This window comes from Caloenas nicobarica, chromosome 4, assembly GCF_036013445.1.
Source record: "Caloenas nicobarica isolate bCalNic1 chromosome 4, bCalNic1.hap1, whole genome shotgun sequence".
Classification (NCBI taxonomy): domain Eukaryota; kingdom Metazoa; phylum Chordata; class Aves; order Columbiformes; family Columbidae; genus Caloenas; species Caloenas nicobarica.
The window spans coordinates 30,063,905-30,081,072 of record NC_088248.1 but is presented as its reverse complement, the minus strand read 5'-3'; the positions used below and the strand labels follow the sequence as shown (position 1 = coordinate 30,081,072).

The following is a 17,168-nucleotide window of genomic DNA, read 5'->3' as shown; positions in this document are numbered from 1 at the left end:
TTGAATGCCCACATCCATGATTTCATCCCATTCTCTTCTCCAAAAAGCCTGTTCTGGCTGCACCAGGTACACTCGGAGTCGACGGCAGTTTCTCTAGTACTGGTACTTCTGGCCAGAGGCAAGAATCGTATGACTTCCAGCAGAATTTGCCATCAATGGCATCGATTGTGCCTTTAACTCAATTAGTTTGGAGGCTTGCAAATATTGATGGCTTAAGAAGAGGGTTTGTTTTAGCATTCCGTGTGAATACAGAATAAAAACAGCTGTTCTCAAGCAAGGAAGTAGGTAAGCTTTTTTAAAGTACTGTTGCTTTCCAGTAGGAAAAAGGAAAAAAGAGGGTAACATTGCGATGATTGAACCATATCCACATTTCAGTGCATCTACTCTCTGACAGGTTTTTAATTTTCACTGCGCACTGGGGACCTGAAAGGCTTCTTGTGCTTTTTTTTCCTCCACTCATTTGCTGTAAAACCTCAAACCTTAAAAAGTAGGCTAGCAATACCCAGAACCTCAGATCACAAGCGCTGCTTCTTTCACACACCAGCCATAGTTTTAGTCTAAGGATGCAAACCACAGCTTTGCTGCTGTCGCTCCTCCTATCCTAATTTTGGAAAGCACCTTGCATCAAATATTCCCATGAGATCAAGGAAGACAAGCGTTAGCAGTATGAGATGGGGCTTTGAAAGATAGATTTTACATCACAGCATCTGCTTTTGTCAGGGAGCAGCGCCTTGACTGTTGGTACGGTGAGAGGTAAATTAAGTGGCTGCAGTATCACTGGATATAGACTCCCTCCTAGGTTTCAACTGTGTGTCACATAGCCAGATAGTCTCACCAGACATTTCTAGAGGGAGAGAAGAGAAAAATAAATGAACAAGTAAAATTCATTTTTATGGAAATCAATGGGATATGTACAATCAGCCTTTTAGTAATATATAATTACTGTAAGGCTCCTAATTAGTTGCCTTTTGACAGTGCATCTTTTACTACCAATTTGTGTCTGAGAAGGAAGGTTTACATTTTGTTTCTGTTTTATAATCTTGGGACAAAATCAAGAAGCCATGAGCATATGCCTGTATTTGGGAAAAAATTCTCCCTCTGCAATTTATCAGCATTTATTTACATTGAGTGCACAACCTGTGGAGCTGTATAACTGCATAACGAAGGAGGTCACTATCATGGAATTTGTCTTCTGTGCTCAGTGCATTCTTGCCTTTCTTTTGATGTCCAACTGTAGCCACTGCTGGAGAGAGTATATTTGACTCAGCAGACCTTTCATCTGACCTTTTCATGTGTGTTGAGTCCTTCAGGGACAGGATTAATTAATTTAGGCACCTAGATGGGGATGATACTTGCTGCAGCTACTTCCATTTTTAGTGGGGAGAGAAACTAGAGAGTGTCTGGGTGCCTACCTTGGCTGCGTGTTAAATTCTTGAAGTGAGGTGGGATGAAACTAGGTCAGACCTTTCCTAGCTCATTCTGAGAGTCCCTAGCTTTAGCAGGATCACCAGGGGTCTCAGGTAAAACCAAGCCCACCATCAGTTCACTGATCTCATGCCCTCTTAACCTTCCTTCTGCTGGTCATGGAGATGTTTTACTGGGAGATTGGCACTGCTGCTTCTGTGGAGCTTCAGCAGACCGCAAAGCCACCAGAGCAGGTGCCAAACCCACCTAAACCGTGACAGCTCAGCTTAAATGTAAAGACACAGTCTGCTCCTTGTCTCGTGTTCCTGCCTTCCCGCAGTTCCCTGCCCAGCTTTTCCCAGTTGGCATCTCCATCTCGAGAGATGTGTTTGCTTTAACAGCTGTTTTGTTTCGTTTAAACACCTACCTCAGCTCCTGTCCAAAACGCAAACATTTCATTAGCACCTCATCTCCTTGGCTTCAGCCCGCGGCACTCAGCTGTAATGAAGTGCCGCGCTCCGAAATATAATGCGGGAGCGCTTGATTAATGCACTGAGGCAGGTGAGGGAAGTGACCCTCTGGGAAAAGCTATGGGCTAAATTCATCTCGGATGTCATACCAACAAAGATAGTCTACCAGCTTTGCTCCTATCTGTGCTAGAGACCTGACCCAAAGTCCTTGGCAATGTTTCTGGAGGTTTTGCATCAAGCCCCGCATCCAAAGTGACATCAAGCGGTTGGTTTTAGGTGAGTCATGTCCAGAGGGTGCTCACCATGGGGTGGGGAGCACACGTTGTGCTGGAGGCAGCACATTAGGACTATTTGGTGTTCCCCATCAAACCTTGCATGCACAAACATTTTAAAAAAAAAAAAAACAAACTGGGGAAAAATCTTTGCAGCAGATATTTCACTGTAACGCAAATATTTCAGCATCTGTTTCATGTTTTGACAAACAGACGTTACCTTTCCATCCAGAGCCAGAAGCTGGATCTGCCACAAAGTTTCTTTCCAATGTTCAGATATTGATAAAAGTATTCAGGATATTGTTTTAGCTGAGATTTAAAGACACCATTAGCAGCTGAGCTAAACAGAAGTAAGGCAAAATTGTAGTCTGCCTGATAGAATTCAATGGGGAGAAAAATCCTCATTTTATTTGCAAGAAAACACCATGTTGAGTAGAACCTGCACAGCAAAATAGTCAAGTTTTTTGGTCACTGGGAAAGAATAACACCATTTTGCCTGTGAAGAGATAAACTACAAAAGCAAACTGAAGAATTTTATTAAGAGCTACAGGGATCAGGCTTCCAGATTTTAAAACACAAAAACCCCACACACTTAAATGCTATGCGTTTTGAGTATTTCTTCTTGGCTATTAAAGCTAACCAGCTTTTCGTGTGCACATGCTAAATGTGTTAAGATGATTTTTAGACTATTTAGGAAAATCAGTTTAATAATCAGTTGAAGAAATTGATTTATGGGTAATAAGTTCCACTTAGCAGCAAATGAGAAAGGGATTCCAGTCCTGGATCGTAAAGACTTGACAGCAAAAAGACTTTTGCAGAGGAGAAGATTTTCAGTCATTTCAGTTTGCTTTGGTAGTTGAAGTGTCGGTTGCTCCAGAATTTAGGAAAGCAAACTGCAAGGCTCAAAAGAAATGTGTGTTAATCAAGGGACCGGGGCAGTAGCTGCCAGGGAGGGGAAATCAATAGTTTGGGTTGAAGGGCCCTTCCAAGCTCATCCAGTCCAACCCCCACCATGAGCAGGGACATCTTCACCCAGATCAGGTTGCTCAGAGCCCTGTCCAGCCTGACCTGGGATGTCTCCAGGGATGGGGCAACCACCACCTCTCTGGGCAACCTGGGCCAGTGTCTCACCACCCTCAGGGTCAAAAATTTCCTCCTCATGTCCAGCCTGAATGTCCCCTCTTTTAGTTTAAACCTATCATCCCTTGTCCTTTTGTAACATATCTTCTTTTTACACATCACATTGTACAAATGGGTTTAGAAACACTCTCAGGAGTGTGAGTTTTTTTGTTCCTCATCTCCTATGTACAGTTGGTTCTACCAACTGATGCGGATGGTCTCATTAAAAACATGTTAACTGGAATGTAGTTGAGTCAGCTCTGGTTAGTAACTAAGCAGGGGGTTTAAGTTGAGGGAAACCTTCAGGTTTAGGTAGGCCCTACTGCTGTAATTTAACAATTTTGAGGCCAGAACGGGTTCCAGGTGATCCTGGATGCGCATCCAGATGAACCCATGGGAAGTTCTCCATGGGAGAGCTCTTTGTGCGCCGCAGCCTGGAGCAGTAGGTGCCCGGCAGGAGGGACCGGAGTTGTTACCGCAGAGCTGACTCCTTCCTGAATGGAGCCGTTTAAAATGGAGTGTTTTCGCTACATCTTGACGGGTACCTGCTGCTTCTCCAAATGAACTAACTCTGTGTATTCATGGCCTGAGGTTATGTGGTGGGAAACATTTAGCCCTTGTAGATGCTAAATTGGGTGCCCCAGCCCTAACTCCTGAATTCTAGTCCTGCAGGTAGCAGCAACCTGCTTCACTGATGGGTGTTGACATTTGTTTTCCTGCATGGTTCCTCAACAATTTCCTCATCTCCCCACACCTACCTTTAGTTCCTTCTTACTCCAAGCCCAGAGCTGCAGATCACAGAAGCAGAAAAATGCTATTCCCAGCCTGCATTTAGAAGAAACTCAATATTTCCAATATCTGAGAGGATAAATGATGCTTAGCTCCATTGCAGGCTGCCCTGATGGGTGGGGAAATGAGATGCTGTCCTGTCCATGTAACTGATGTGTGTGGTGGAGGGGACCGAGCATGTGTCACAGGTCTCGATGGTGCTTGAGGTTCTCCAAGAGCCCTTTCTCACTCTCTCCCTCTCCCTTGCAGGCCATGGTGGAGACGGTGAACAACCTCCTGCAGCCACAGGCTCTGAACGCCTGGCGGGACCTGAACGCGAGCGAACAGCAACGCGCAGCCACCAAATTACTGGACACGGTGGAGGACAGTGCCTTTGTGCTGGCCGATAATCTGCTGAAGACAGACATTGTCCGGGAAAACACCGACAATATCCGTAAGGATCAGATCCCGTAACTCCCCAGGGCAGCCAGAGGGAAAGGCTGGGAAACCTGGATTTAATCTTGGCCCCTAGAAAAGCAAGTTATTAGATATGTTTTGGTCTTTTGTCCAAAAGACTTAGAAGTCTTTCAGAAAGAGCCTGAAGGAATAAGGCAGCTCTCTACCCTTGAAATCATATAGAAAACAAGCACCTAACCTGCCTTGATTAGTTTTAGCTTTGAAGGCAAAACCTGCACTAGAGCAATGAGAGCACCGCTTCACAGGGAGATTGTTCATTGCAATGCGAATGTGTTTAATTTCATACAAATTTGTGTCTTAATTTGGCTGATTGTTGATTTTAATTAAAAAACAAGCATGATGGAAAGCACCAGCACTCCCACTGTGCATATGTAAAATGAGAACAACTTTCTATTTCTATGAATACAGATCCCGAGCACTGGTAACATTTACAGAAAGTACCATTTGCCAGTGGTAAAGGACTAGAGTTTTCAGATTTTCATTTTAAAGTTCTTGTTTACAAGAACTGGTTGTCTTTTGTCATCCACAGAGAGTAGAATTTTTTTTAAATTACTAAATTTATAACTTCTTCAGGGCAAAGTTTAAAAAAAAAATAAGAGCCCAGAGTCTAGTATGAAACATTATAAGTTGATTCCTCTGCTCTCAAATGATCTGGAACACCATTTTGTAGCTTTGAAGTATCGTGTTGAAGATTATTTCAGCAGAGATTTTTCTTAGTGTCAGTCTCTCTTGCAAACAGAGCTGGAAGTTGCGAGACTGAGCACAGATGGGAACCTGGAGGATCTGAAGTTTCCCCAGAATATGGGCCACGGGAGCTCCATTCAGCTGTCAGCAAACACCTTGAAACAAAATGGTCGAAATGGTAGGTCCACCACCTCCAGCCTCACGAATCAGTTGTCTTTTAGGTGTTATTTTATGTTTAACCAGTTGTAAGAACAGTATTAGTGTTCATATTTAAACAGTAGCTCAGTTGCTCATGACCTTGACTGCAAGCTAAATTGGCTGAAGGGGAATATATTGTATTGCGAAGTGACTCACAGCCTTCAAAAGTATTACGTGCTGGTAAAAATGCATCAGATCCCAAAGTGGTGTGGCTTCTGAGCCCAGCTTTTAACTGCTGTTGTCTGCAGTAGGAATCTTCAGATGGGATAAGAGGCTTGTTTGAGTAAACCGCTTCACAGTGGGGCACCATACAAATATCTGAAATGCAAAGGGACAAGAAACAAAAGGAGGAAATATTAGTAATGTGTCAACAGGGCAGAAAAAGGTTGATTAACTGTTATGAGTTTAAATCTTCAGTGCCTTTCTCTCTGAAGCTTATGAACCTCCTGATACAGCATAAAGACGATGTTCTATGTCAACAGGCTTCATGCTGCCAAGCTATTTATTTCCAGCCCAGGAATTTGAGCAGATGTGGTTGTTGATGTCTACAGCTCTGCCGTAGCCCAACTTCAAACTGACGGGCTTTCTACTAACAGGCCTGACATGTTCCTATTTCTGAGTTCCTTTAAAATTTAACCTGGCAAAACAGAGAGTGATAGAACAGGATTACATTGCATTAAAACTGCTCAAATTTCTGACAGCTGTAAAGAGAAAAGTTTGGTCTGGTGGTTCAGAAAGAGAGTTTTGCCCTTGACTTCCTCGATGGTGTTTGGTACCTTTGCATGTAGGATTGAAGAGAGTGATTCCTATAGAAACAAAAAAAAAACCCTCTCCACAGCTAATACATATATAAAGGCAAACTAATCATGTTCAATTCTTATTTATAGCCTGTGAAATAATGTGCAAAACAGAAGGCGAACTGGATGGTTTCAGTTAAAAAACAGTTGGCTGGTAGCCTGTATTTTCTGCAGGCTTCCTAATGGTGGGGATTTTTGAGGAAGAGGGGATATCTGACTGGCAAATTAAGAAAATAAGTACATATTTTTAACATAATTTCTGTTTTGCTCTTCTTTTGAGACTGGAATTGTGTTGCAAAGTTTGGGATTCTTTCCCCCAGATTTGCCCCCACTCTTTTTCTGAGGTGCTCTTAATTTATTAATGGAGGTTGCACTGGATTGGCAGGAGAAGATGTGTTTTTGTATGCCACATCTGGATCCTTTCGCACTTTCTCAGAGAAGTTTTAAAGGTGATTCAGAGATTTCTCATCTAGAGCAATACCCGATGCGTTCACCTGGATATCCAACCTCTTACTGCTCTTGTAGGTGAAATCAGGGTGGCGTTCGTGCTGTACAACAACCTGGGCACCTATCTCTCCACGGAGAATGCCAGCATGAAGTTGGGAACAGAAGCAATGTCGACTAATCACTCCGTCATTGTCAACTCCCCGGTCATCACGGCAGCAATAAACAAAGAATTCAGCAATAAGGTTTACCTGGCTGATCCTGTGGTGTTTACGGTCAAGCACATCAAGGTGAGTGAGTTCGAAAAGCACTTTTTTTTTTTTCAGTTTCTAAAACAAAGTGACACAAAAGTTGGCTGATGTGAGGCCCTCAGCAGTCCTTGATTAGATTTTGAATTATAAATGTGTTCTTTTGCACTTGGTATTATTTATGGAGAGCGTCTTTTTCGCATTGCATTAATAAAAGTAAAGAGAGAATCTCTGTTGAGCTGATGCCCATCGCTCAGTTCCTGACACACGTCATTCTGTAATTAAAAACTACCAATATATTAGAATAGACCATAATGTTATTTTATCATGGTGGCAGGGGATATTAGAGGAAAGTGGAATTACAGTGAAAGAGGACAGCTAGTCTTCCTGTTAGCCAAGCACAGTCATTGCAAAAGTTGATTGCTTAAAGCAATTAATTTATCTGCTCTGCAATGCAAATGAAGCAATCTGGGTTTGAAGAGGTGGATTTAGTCTATGGCTGAAATTAATCAAGAACAAAGAAGTAAGTTTGCATTAGTAAAGAGAGCAGTAACAATCTAACTTTCCCTGGTATTGGCAAGTAATACTTCATGCATAAACTACTGCTGATTGTTTATCTAAAATTAAAGGTTGAGAGTTACCAAGTGCCTCTGGAAAAAAAAAATAGCACGTTTAGGAATTGCTGAAACCCTATCATTTTTATTGCATTTATTCATTTCTTCTCTGCAGCAGTCAGAAGAAAATTTCAATCCCAACTGTTCATTCTGGAGCTATACAAAGCGTACGATGACGGGGTATTGGTCCACCCAGGGCTGCCGCCTCCTGACAACAAACAAGACGCACACCACGTGCTCCTGCAATCACCTCACCAACTTTGCTGTCTTGATGGCACACGTGGAAGTTAAGGTAGGCGTTGCAACACTGGTTTGTTACTGCAAATGGGAACCGAGGAGGGAAATTGCTGGGTGACAGTAACTCTGTAATGATCGAAGCCATCGAGTCTCAATGTTCCTTCTACTTTGTGGTGAACCAGGAGATAGTCACACCAATGCAAAGCTTATGTTGAGCTTCTGGCATCAGGAGCTCTGAGTTGAGGGCGACGAGTGAGCAAAATTAGCTGTTACCACATCTTTTGCTTACTGGTGCAGAACATAAGGCCACGAAGTTGGTGAAGGATTTGGAGAGGAAGCTGTATGAGGAGCAGCTAAAGTCGTCGGGTTTGTTCAGCCTGGAGAAGAGGAGACTGAGGGGGGACCTTGTGGTGACTACAGCTTCCTCACAAGGGGAGGAAGGGCAGGCTCTGATCTTTTCTCTGTAGTGACCAATGACAGAACCTGAGGGAATGGCAGGAAGATGTGCCAGGGGAGGTTCAGGTTGGACATTAGGTAAAAGTTCTTCACCCAGAGGGTGGTGAAGCACTGAAACAGGCTCCTCAGGCCGGTGTCACAGCCCCAAACCTGACAATGTTCAAGAAGCAACTGGACATCTGCCCAAGGCCAGTACATGACCAGCCAGTTCCCTTGCCTGCATTCTGGCTTCCCCCATGCCTATTCCCACTGGAGCAAAAGAAGTTAACTTCTGAAAGTAGACATTCCTCATGGTAGCTTGGGGAGTGAAGTGCACATTTGGGATTTTTTAATCAAGATCTGGAGAATGGCTGGATGGTCCTCCATTTCCTGAGCTGCCTTTGGGTAAGAACAGCCTCAGCTGCTGTAGAAAGAAGAGTCTTCTGATGGCCAGAAGACTTCGGGCTTCTGATTTTCTGTGTTGCAGTGTATCCGTTTCATGTGCCTGGCACTGCAGCAGAACTCCCAGCTCTGAACTACAGATCTGGTCTCCTCTGTGCAGGCAGAACATTGCAGAGCTACTTCCATGGCTGCATAACCACAAAAGCTGTTATGGCATCAAATGACCTTTTCTTAAATAGTTTTCCAGCATCACTCTTTTGTGTATTTTTGTTTCACTTGATAATCTGAAGAGGAATGTGAAGAGCCACAATGAAAATATATGTTAAAGCACCGTCATGCATGACCAAAGCTCTGCAAAGAAAGAAATGAGAGCCTGGCAGCTCGTTTGCAACAACAGCTGAGTCCAGCAGGAGAGATGCGCTGCTACTGCAGGATGACTTATCTGTTGGTCTCTTCTCCCAAGTAGCAAGTGATAGGATGAGAGGAAATAGCCTGAAGTTGCACCAGGGGAGGTTTAGATTGGATATTGGAAGCAATTTCTTCCTGGAAAGGGTTGCCAGGCATTGGAACAGGCTGCCCAGGGCAGTGGTGGAATCGCTGTCCCTGGAGTGGTTTAAGACACGTGGAGATGAGGTTCTGAGGGAAATGGTTTAGTGGTGGACTTGGCAGTGTTGGGTTAACAGTTTTGGCAACAGTAACAGTTTTTTCCTGTAATTGAGATTTGTAGTTGACTGACTTTGGTTTGTTGGACTTTGGGATCCATAGGGAGCATCCTTTGCTGTAATGAGTATCTGCAGCAGCCTGCCTAATGAGACCGAACACCACGTGTCACAGGGAGCAGACGTTGGAGTCCTGCTCCTCCATCAGAAGCCAGCCCCAATTTGACAAGTGCCACTTCTGGCCCCAAACAATCTCCTTCCCTGGTCACACCACAAAAGAGCGTGTACTCAGGAGGAGACCTCGGTGGCTACTCAGCGAGCTACAGGCTGGGATTTAATTTTTAGTAGAGCATATGCGGCAAGGCGGAGCTGCAAGGTGGTGCCGTTGAGGAGGTGATTGATGGCCCTCTGGCTCTCTAGCGTGAAACGGCAATATATCTTTGTCCGAAGGGGCAGAAAATGACATTGGTTGACCATGGTGGCAGGCATTTATTTGTGTGCTTCAAGAACAGAAGTTGCTGGGATCAATTTCCAGTCTTAATAGGACAGTACCTGATGAAGAGGAGGAGATTTTAATTAATTTGAAGATGCTTTCTACCTCTTGAAATTAGCTGGGCCAGAGTTTTTTATTCACCCGTGTATTTCAGTGGGGTAAACAGAGGACAGCAGGAACGTAGAGACCTGGGAGCTGATGCATCCTCCTGGCCAGGGTTGACCTTACGGACCCACAGCTTTCATTGCCCTTTCAGACAATTTAACGTGGAAAATGAGAACCTTGCTTTGGAGAGAGATTTTAAGACCTGGAAACAAATGGCTGTTTTCGTCAGCTAAGAAATGCATTTGGCCTGTGTTATGAGTTTATTACACTCTTATAGATACTTTGTTAAATTATGAGGTATGTTTAGTATAGATGAGATCTATGTTAAATATCTATCTGTTGTTTGTGTGGGTAAGGTATTCACTATGACCCTTTAATGCTATAAAAACATAGTGGTTCCCATGCTATGGGACAAAGCTCATTGTTAAATCAGCCATTCTACCTATGTAATAGCTGCAAAATTATTCAAAATTTGCAAGCTGTTTTTCATATAAACTTGCACTTTACATCATAATAATTATAGCAGATGCATCGTAAATGTACCATGGGAAAAATATGCAGCCAGAAAACAAGTTCAGTGCTAGTGGGAAAATGCAATTAAAAAAACTCACCCAAAACAGACCGATCAAAAGTAACTCAGGGTAGATAAATACCACTTTTCAGTGTGTAGTGGATGCCAGAGCTTATTCTTCTTTTAAAAACAGATAAATAAAACAAGAGAGAAAGGGCAGGGGGAAAGGAAAGGTGTTTTAACTGTAGCAGTTAATCGGAAGCTTTCAGGTGTTATTCTATACCACATGCACGTAACACCATGCTAATTATTTGGGGAAGAGAAGCGTAAGGCAAGCTGAGGAGAGAAAGGAATAAAAATATATTGTCTAAATGGAATTCAGTGGTCCATTGCCTAAAGCAATACAGTCATTTGGGATATAAAGAGCAAGCTTAAGTTACCACAGTGCTGGTTTAGCCAGGTATTAGCACTTGTGAGATTGAGCAGCAGCAAATGGAAGCAGAAGTGAGTGCAGGATTGCAAAAACACACTCACTGCAGAATTAAATCACTGAAAGCGCTATAGGATGGATTTTGCAAGGCGAATCATTTCGTAGCATCAAAGGGGTTAATTCGCAAAAAAAAAAAAAAAAAAAAATCTCAATTTTTTTTGTTTTGTGAGGGACCCAAACCTGACCCCAGGATTCGAGATTTGGCCTCACCAGTGTCGAGTCCAGGGGATGGTCACTGCCCTGGGCCTGCTGGCCACACCAGTGCTGGTACAAGCCAGGATGCTGGCAACCTTTTTGGCTACCTGGGTGTGCCCAGGCTCATGTTCAGCCGTTTGTGGAAGTTTATGGGAAAGGATTCTGCTAGGAGGCCTTCATGTTGCTGAGGACAGCAGAGGAGGAGGAGATGGGCTGTATGGCCCACACAGGGCTTTAAGTGGGAATCAAGTTCTCGTTATTGCTGGGTTAGGTCCTGATGGTGCCCATTTGCTTCTCAAGTTGCCCTTTGCACATAGCCACGAAGCATCATAGCAAGGTCGTAGCAGTAATCCTCTCTCGACACCAGGGAAAAAGGGCAGAGACAGCTACAAATCCACAGAGCAGCATCAGCAAGATGCGAGAGTTCAGACCTGTCCCACTTGGGTCCCTGCCCAGCCCAGCACACGCTGCCAGCTCCCACGGGCCACCGAGCAGTCGTATCTGAGCAAGTCTGTGACACCATGGTTTTATTTACTGCGTGCTTATTCTTCCACCCCCAAACATATTACTCTTTCTGTTCCTGGAGGGACAGATTAGGCAAAGGAATGTGTCCTTTGCCACTGGCAGCTCGCTTTGGCTGCTGTTTTCTTCTACCGATGTTTTTAATAACACAGGAAATGGCTGTTCATCTCAGGGAGAGCCATTCTGTCATAAGCTGCCATTCCCTGGGATTTGTTTTTATTAGCTCAGCACTGGCGTGCTGGTGCTGCCAGAGCTGCTCATTGATTTCCCAGCCCAGAGAGTATCTTGGCTGCCTGCTCACCCTGCTGTGGTTGCTACCAGAGGTCCTCCAGCTCCTCCTGCACAGTTTTCTTCTCCTCAGCCCCACTGAAGCAAGCCTGGGAATTCTTTCGCTGAGCTTTTAGGTCGCAATAGGAAATGTACTTCCTTTAGAAACCTTTTCATTGACGTAGATTATTTTATTTCTTGCAATTGCTCAATAAGTTGTTCCTGTGCTGAAAATAATCCAAAGGTCAACTTAGCTATAAAGTTAGCCAGCCTAGCTTTAGCGGTAACAAAACTCAGTGATTTTCTTGCTGGGCCATGTAGCACCGGTCTTAGAATCATCGAATCATTTAGGTTGGAAGAGACCGTCAAGATCATTGAGTCCAGCCATTAACCCAACACTGGCACTAACCAAGGAGTGATGAGCACAATTCCTCCTTTTCCCATATTATTCTGTTTTGTGGCACAAGTTTCGGTCTCCAGCAAAAGGCAAAAATTCCGTTTTGTTGGTCTTGCTGGTGTAAAAGATCTGGCTGTGCCTGGCACTTGAAACTGGGCATCCCGAACAGGATCAAACACACCCAGCGTTCAAAGTCCAGCTCACTTCTCTTGGACTTTACTAGCAAAGCTACAAATTCATTTTTTTTTTCCCCTGAGGTGTTTTTAAATTGCTATTGTTCTCAGTTTATTGCTATTATTCCTTTTTGTTTGTTCTTTTGTGAGTTTGTAGAGTTTGCAGAAGGAGGTTGTAATTATAGAGAGGTTGTTTTTATGGTTGTTTCCCAGCACTCCAGGGATGGGTGTTATGTACATAAAATCAGCATTATCATTACAATTAATACTAAAAAGAAGAGTGGTAAGAGTGATGATAAGAATAATACAGCAATGGAGTTTGTGTTGCTTGCTAAGCATAGTGAGCTTCCTGCGCTGGACCATGAACCTCTTCAGGAGCAAAACCAGTCCAAATTCCTACGTTGCATCTTAAATTCAGCAGAGTGATGGTTTCATGATAGAGATACGGGAGCTGAGACCTGTGGGCTTCATCTCACGTAGGCGAAGAAGCCCTCGGACAGCCTTCTCTGTGCCAGGGTGACTTTGTCTTGGGGTAGATGCATCTGAGCCGTTGGCTGCTTCTGGATGGGCTGGATGCTCCTGGATGGGATGGATGCATCTGGAGGTTTTGGACTTGCAACCCCTCGTGCCTTAAATATTGGAAATACTCAGGAAGAGCTGCGTGAGCCTTTGAAGAAAGGAGCCCTCGCTTCTCCCTGGAGACACAACTTCCAGCACAGAAGAGATGGAGGGGAAGGTCGCTCCCCATCTTTCATTATTGTTTGATGCCTATCCCTCATCCCTATAAAGCCGAAGAGCTGAAAGGTTTGAGTTGTTTCTCATGGGTGCTGACACAGCAGAGTGTATGTCAGGAAAAGACCTGACATTTGATGTGGCTTTATCATTGGCAGGCAGGCAAAGAAAATGGATAAATTAATCACCTTTTCCCTCCGTCTGTCATAGGCTTTTTTCCTCCACGGGGAGGAAAATGTTTCCAGTCTTGGCTTTTTGAAGTGTGACACTCTTGCATTTGCCAGCCTATGGAATGCCTAAGTCATCGAAATGCCAAGGGTGGAGGGGAATGGCAATACTATTTATAACACAGCCACAAAGCTGGGTTTCAGGCCTCTCTGGTCTCTTTGAAAGGTGCCCAGAGATTTCCAGCCAATCTTTCCATTTCATGACTCACCCTATATTTCTCATTTCTTATTTACATTTTACTCAGTCATGATATCTCTGATTTCCCTGCATCTGGTGGAAACCTGTGGAGTTACAGGCAAGTTTGATGGCCTGAAGAAGGTGGTCAAAAATTTGTCACTGAGTTGCCTAACTTTGCCACTGCAGTGGCCACATTTGCGTGGCTTTTGAGATAAAACTTCATTACAAGTTCATCACAGGGGCTCGCTCGCTTTCCAGTGAGTGAATTTAAAAGGAAATTCACATTAATAAGTCTGTCTTTTTTTTTTTTTTTTTTTTTTTCTGGGTAGCATTCCAGGGATCAGTCTGACTTTCCTAGAGTTTTAAAATAAAGCTCTGGTGTTTGAAAAAGAAAAATCAAATTTCGTTTTTCCTTCCCTGGTGACAAAAAAAAAAAAAAAAAGACAAGACATTTAAGCAATCTCTTTCTGTCCAAAACCTCCAAGCTCATAAAACTCTGTGGACATTTAAAGGGGTGGTTTTTTTCACTGTTGTAATAGACCTGTGGTTGTCACCTCCAAGAGGTTGTTAGCATGGAACATTTTTACACCTGAATCGTGGTGTTCAATGGTTCTTTATACTGCATGTCGGCTCTGTCGCTGTGTTTGCAAAAGACTTGCTATGACATCTCGGTGTTTTCAACAACAGCATCATTGTTTCTAGGACAGTTTGGGGTCTGAGTCTGATCAGGGCACGTGCGGGTTTTCAGATGCTTTGGAATCTATTTCAGGTTGTAGCTTCCATGATGCAGGCTTCAAATCTACGTCCATTTACTCTTTAATACCCTGTATTTGCTACTGTTCCCTTGTGCCACAGCTTGGTGAGTGGGTACAAGGATTTGAGAAAGGGTCTTAGACAACCTCACTGTGTCTGGGATGGATTAGAAATCATGCAGCACGTGACTGATTTGTTTTATTTTGGTTTTGTCTCCAGCACAGTGATGCAGTCCATGACCTGCTCCTGGACTTTATCACGTGGGTTGGCATCCTGCTCTCCCTGGTCTGCCTCCTGATCTGCATCTTCACCTTCTGCTTCTTCCGGGGGCTGCAGAGCGACCGCAACACCATCCACAAGAACTTGTGCATCAGCCTCTTTGTAGCCGAACTCCTCTTCCTCATCGGCATCAACAGGACCGACCAGCCGGTAAGAGGCAAAAAACACTTTCTGCTTCCATCACAGGCTCTCACCTCAGTGAGATGTTTGCCCATGCAGTGAGATGGATTCCAGCGTTGCCATAATTCCACACCTGAGTCCTCGCAGGATTGGGCCCCTGGTTGAAAACTGGGAGTCAAATGCTGGTGCCTGCTGTGATTTCAGAGGCTGTATGTGTGTGGTTTGTAAATAATGTGTATATGTTTAGTAAGCAAGTTGTAAAAAGGTGTTTATATATTTTTTTATGTTTGTTTGCCAGATTGTGTACATACCTGCCTTTGTATCTTTGAATATAATTTATATATGCAGAGATGTGTCTATTTCGGAATAGTTCACACACGTTTTCCAAGCACAAAAAAAGTTCTTTCTCTGGAGAAGGGAAGACAAGAACTCCCTCATTCTCATTAAACCTCCCACTAAGGGTAATCCTGACTCTGTTGCGTTAATTCAGCACAATACAAACACCTTCCGTCGTTCTTCTACATCCACCTGCAGATTGCCTGTGCTGTCTTTGCTGCCCTCCTGCACTTCTTCTTCCTGGCGGCTTTCACCTGGATGTTCCTGGAGGGCGTGCAGCTCTACATCATGCTGGTGGAGGTTTTCGAGAGCGAACACTCCCGGAGGAAATATTTCTATTTGGTCGGCTACGGCATGCCAGCGCTGATCGTGGCCGTGTCGGCGGCAGTGGATTACCGGAGCTACGGCACGGACAAAGTGTGAGTGGATCTTGGCACAGCTCGGACCCAGGCGGGAGCAATGGGAGAGGGGAGGAGGAAGGGAAGAGAAGAAATTTTTGACACTGAGGATGGTAAAACCCTGGCCCAGGTTGCCCAGAGCGGTGGTGGATGCCCCATCCCTGGAGACATCCCAGGCCAGGCTGGATGGGGCTCTGAGCGACCTGATCTGGGTGAGGATGTCCCTGCTCATGGCAGGGGTTGGACTGGATGAGCTGTGAAGGTCCTTTCCAACACAAACTGTTCTGTGATTCTAAGAGCTTAGACACCAAGCAGGCTTGTGTAGTCATAGCTTAGCCAGGAGGCAAACCTTGCCTTATCTGTGCATATCCAACACCATCCGTGATGATACAGGACGAATTCCCCTCTATGAAATGATTCGCAAAGGTATTTTCTTGGGGAAATCCCTCAAGGAAATTTTATCACATCATTGCTTGCCATCAACTGTCCCAAGTCCCAGTTTGGTTCTGTATCAGCAAGGTCAATCTTCTTCTCTGCCCAAAGAGTATTTCTCATTTGGATGATGAACCACTGCTTTCTTCTTCCTTTTTAAGTGTTCTATGACATTAACAGAGCCTGCAAGCAAAATAGGCGGTGACTGTGGAGTGCATTCGACTCTCTGCAAATAAGAATGGCTACACCATTTATCATTACAAATATTCTGAACTGGTTTCAACATAGCTGAAGCTGGTATCAAAGCATAATTCAGATGATTGTGCAACACTGTCTAATGGAAAACAAAGAGAAAATCGAGCCTTTGATTTTCTTTGCCAGATTTGTTACAGTAGCACTAACAAAGTGTTTTTATTGACTTTTTTTTTCTTTCCCTTGTCAGGCTGCCTTCTCCCTGTCATTTTAACCGGGCGAAGGGCTCAGCCTGAACGCATACGTAGCTATGAGCTGGTGGTGTTTTTAAAGCTCTTTTTTAACATAGGTTGGATCAGGCCATGGCAGCAGTTGATATTCTGTTAAATCCAACTGCAAAATTTTTGCCTCAAAAACTTATTAGCTTATATGCCCCTGATTCTGTGCCAGTAAACTCTCCTTCCCCACAGGATAAAGTAGTATTTTTAGTGATTAAACATGTGTATATAATATTTTGCAAATAAATATTTACAGAGATTTGCAGAGCTGAAAACATTTATAATCTCCAATTCCAGAGTGCACAATTTTATCACGTTCTCGTAGTGGAAAATAAAAACCACACAATATGTTTTATAGAACTATCATGCTCCATCTGGTTGATGGATGATGATGTATTTTTCTGTGTAATATTATTAGAAGAGTAGAACTGATTAGAATTTGTAGTGAACTATATGCCAGGCATACATAATTTGATTGCAAGAAGTTGCTCAGTTTTGCCGGCTTTTGTAAAACATCCTCTGGAATATATTACTTGCCTCCCTCCATTATTTATTGCATTTGTTTAAGCAGGACTTATGGGGCTGTTAGTGTTATTTGTTTTTTGCCTGGCATTTGCTGCCACCATTCATACATCTCAGGATGATTTGCTTCGACACCCAATGGAGGGTTTCTGGATTTCTTTCTCCTTTCTAAATCCAACCCTCCTGTAGCACATGCCCAGATCACACAGTGGTTGTTCCTTTCTATTTGTTTGTGGGTTTGTTTGTTTCTTTGGTTTGTTTTTGTTGGGTTGTTTGCGTTGTTTTTGTTTTGGTTTTTTTTCTTGTCACTTGGTGTTTGTGATTTTCTGAAGCATCCCAT

At 43.7% G+C, this 17,168-nt stretch overlaps 1 protein-coding gene across 2 annotated transcripts in view; it reads left to right on the top strand.

Annotated features, from left to right (window-relative positions):
• Nucleotides 1-17,168, top strand: part of ADGRL3 (adhesion G protein-coupled receptor L3) — a 220,569-nt gene that overhangs the window by 164,417 nt on the left and 38,984 nt on the right. For both annotated transcript variants that reach the window (XM_065634786.1, XM_065634785.1), the window contains 6 exons: nt 4,304-4,487; nt 5,250-5,372; nt 6,715-6,923; nt 7,611-7,787; nt 14,491-14,700; nt 15,205-15,425. In XM_065634786.1, coding sequence (XP_065490858.1) covers nt 4,304-4,487; nt 5,250-5,372; nt 6,715-6,923; nt 7,611-7,787; nt 14,491-14,700; nt 15,205-15,425 — 1,124 coding nt within the window. The remainder of the gene's footprint in view (nt 1-4,303; nt 4,488-5,249; nt 5,373-6,714; nt 6,924-7,610; nt 7,788-14,490; nt 14,701-15,204; nt 15,426-17,168) is intronic.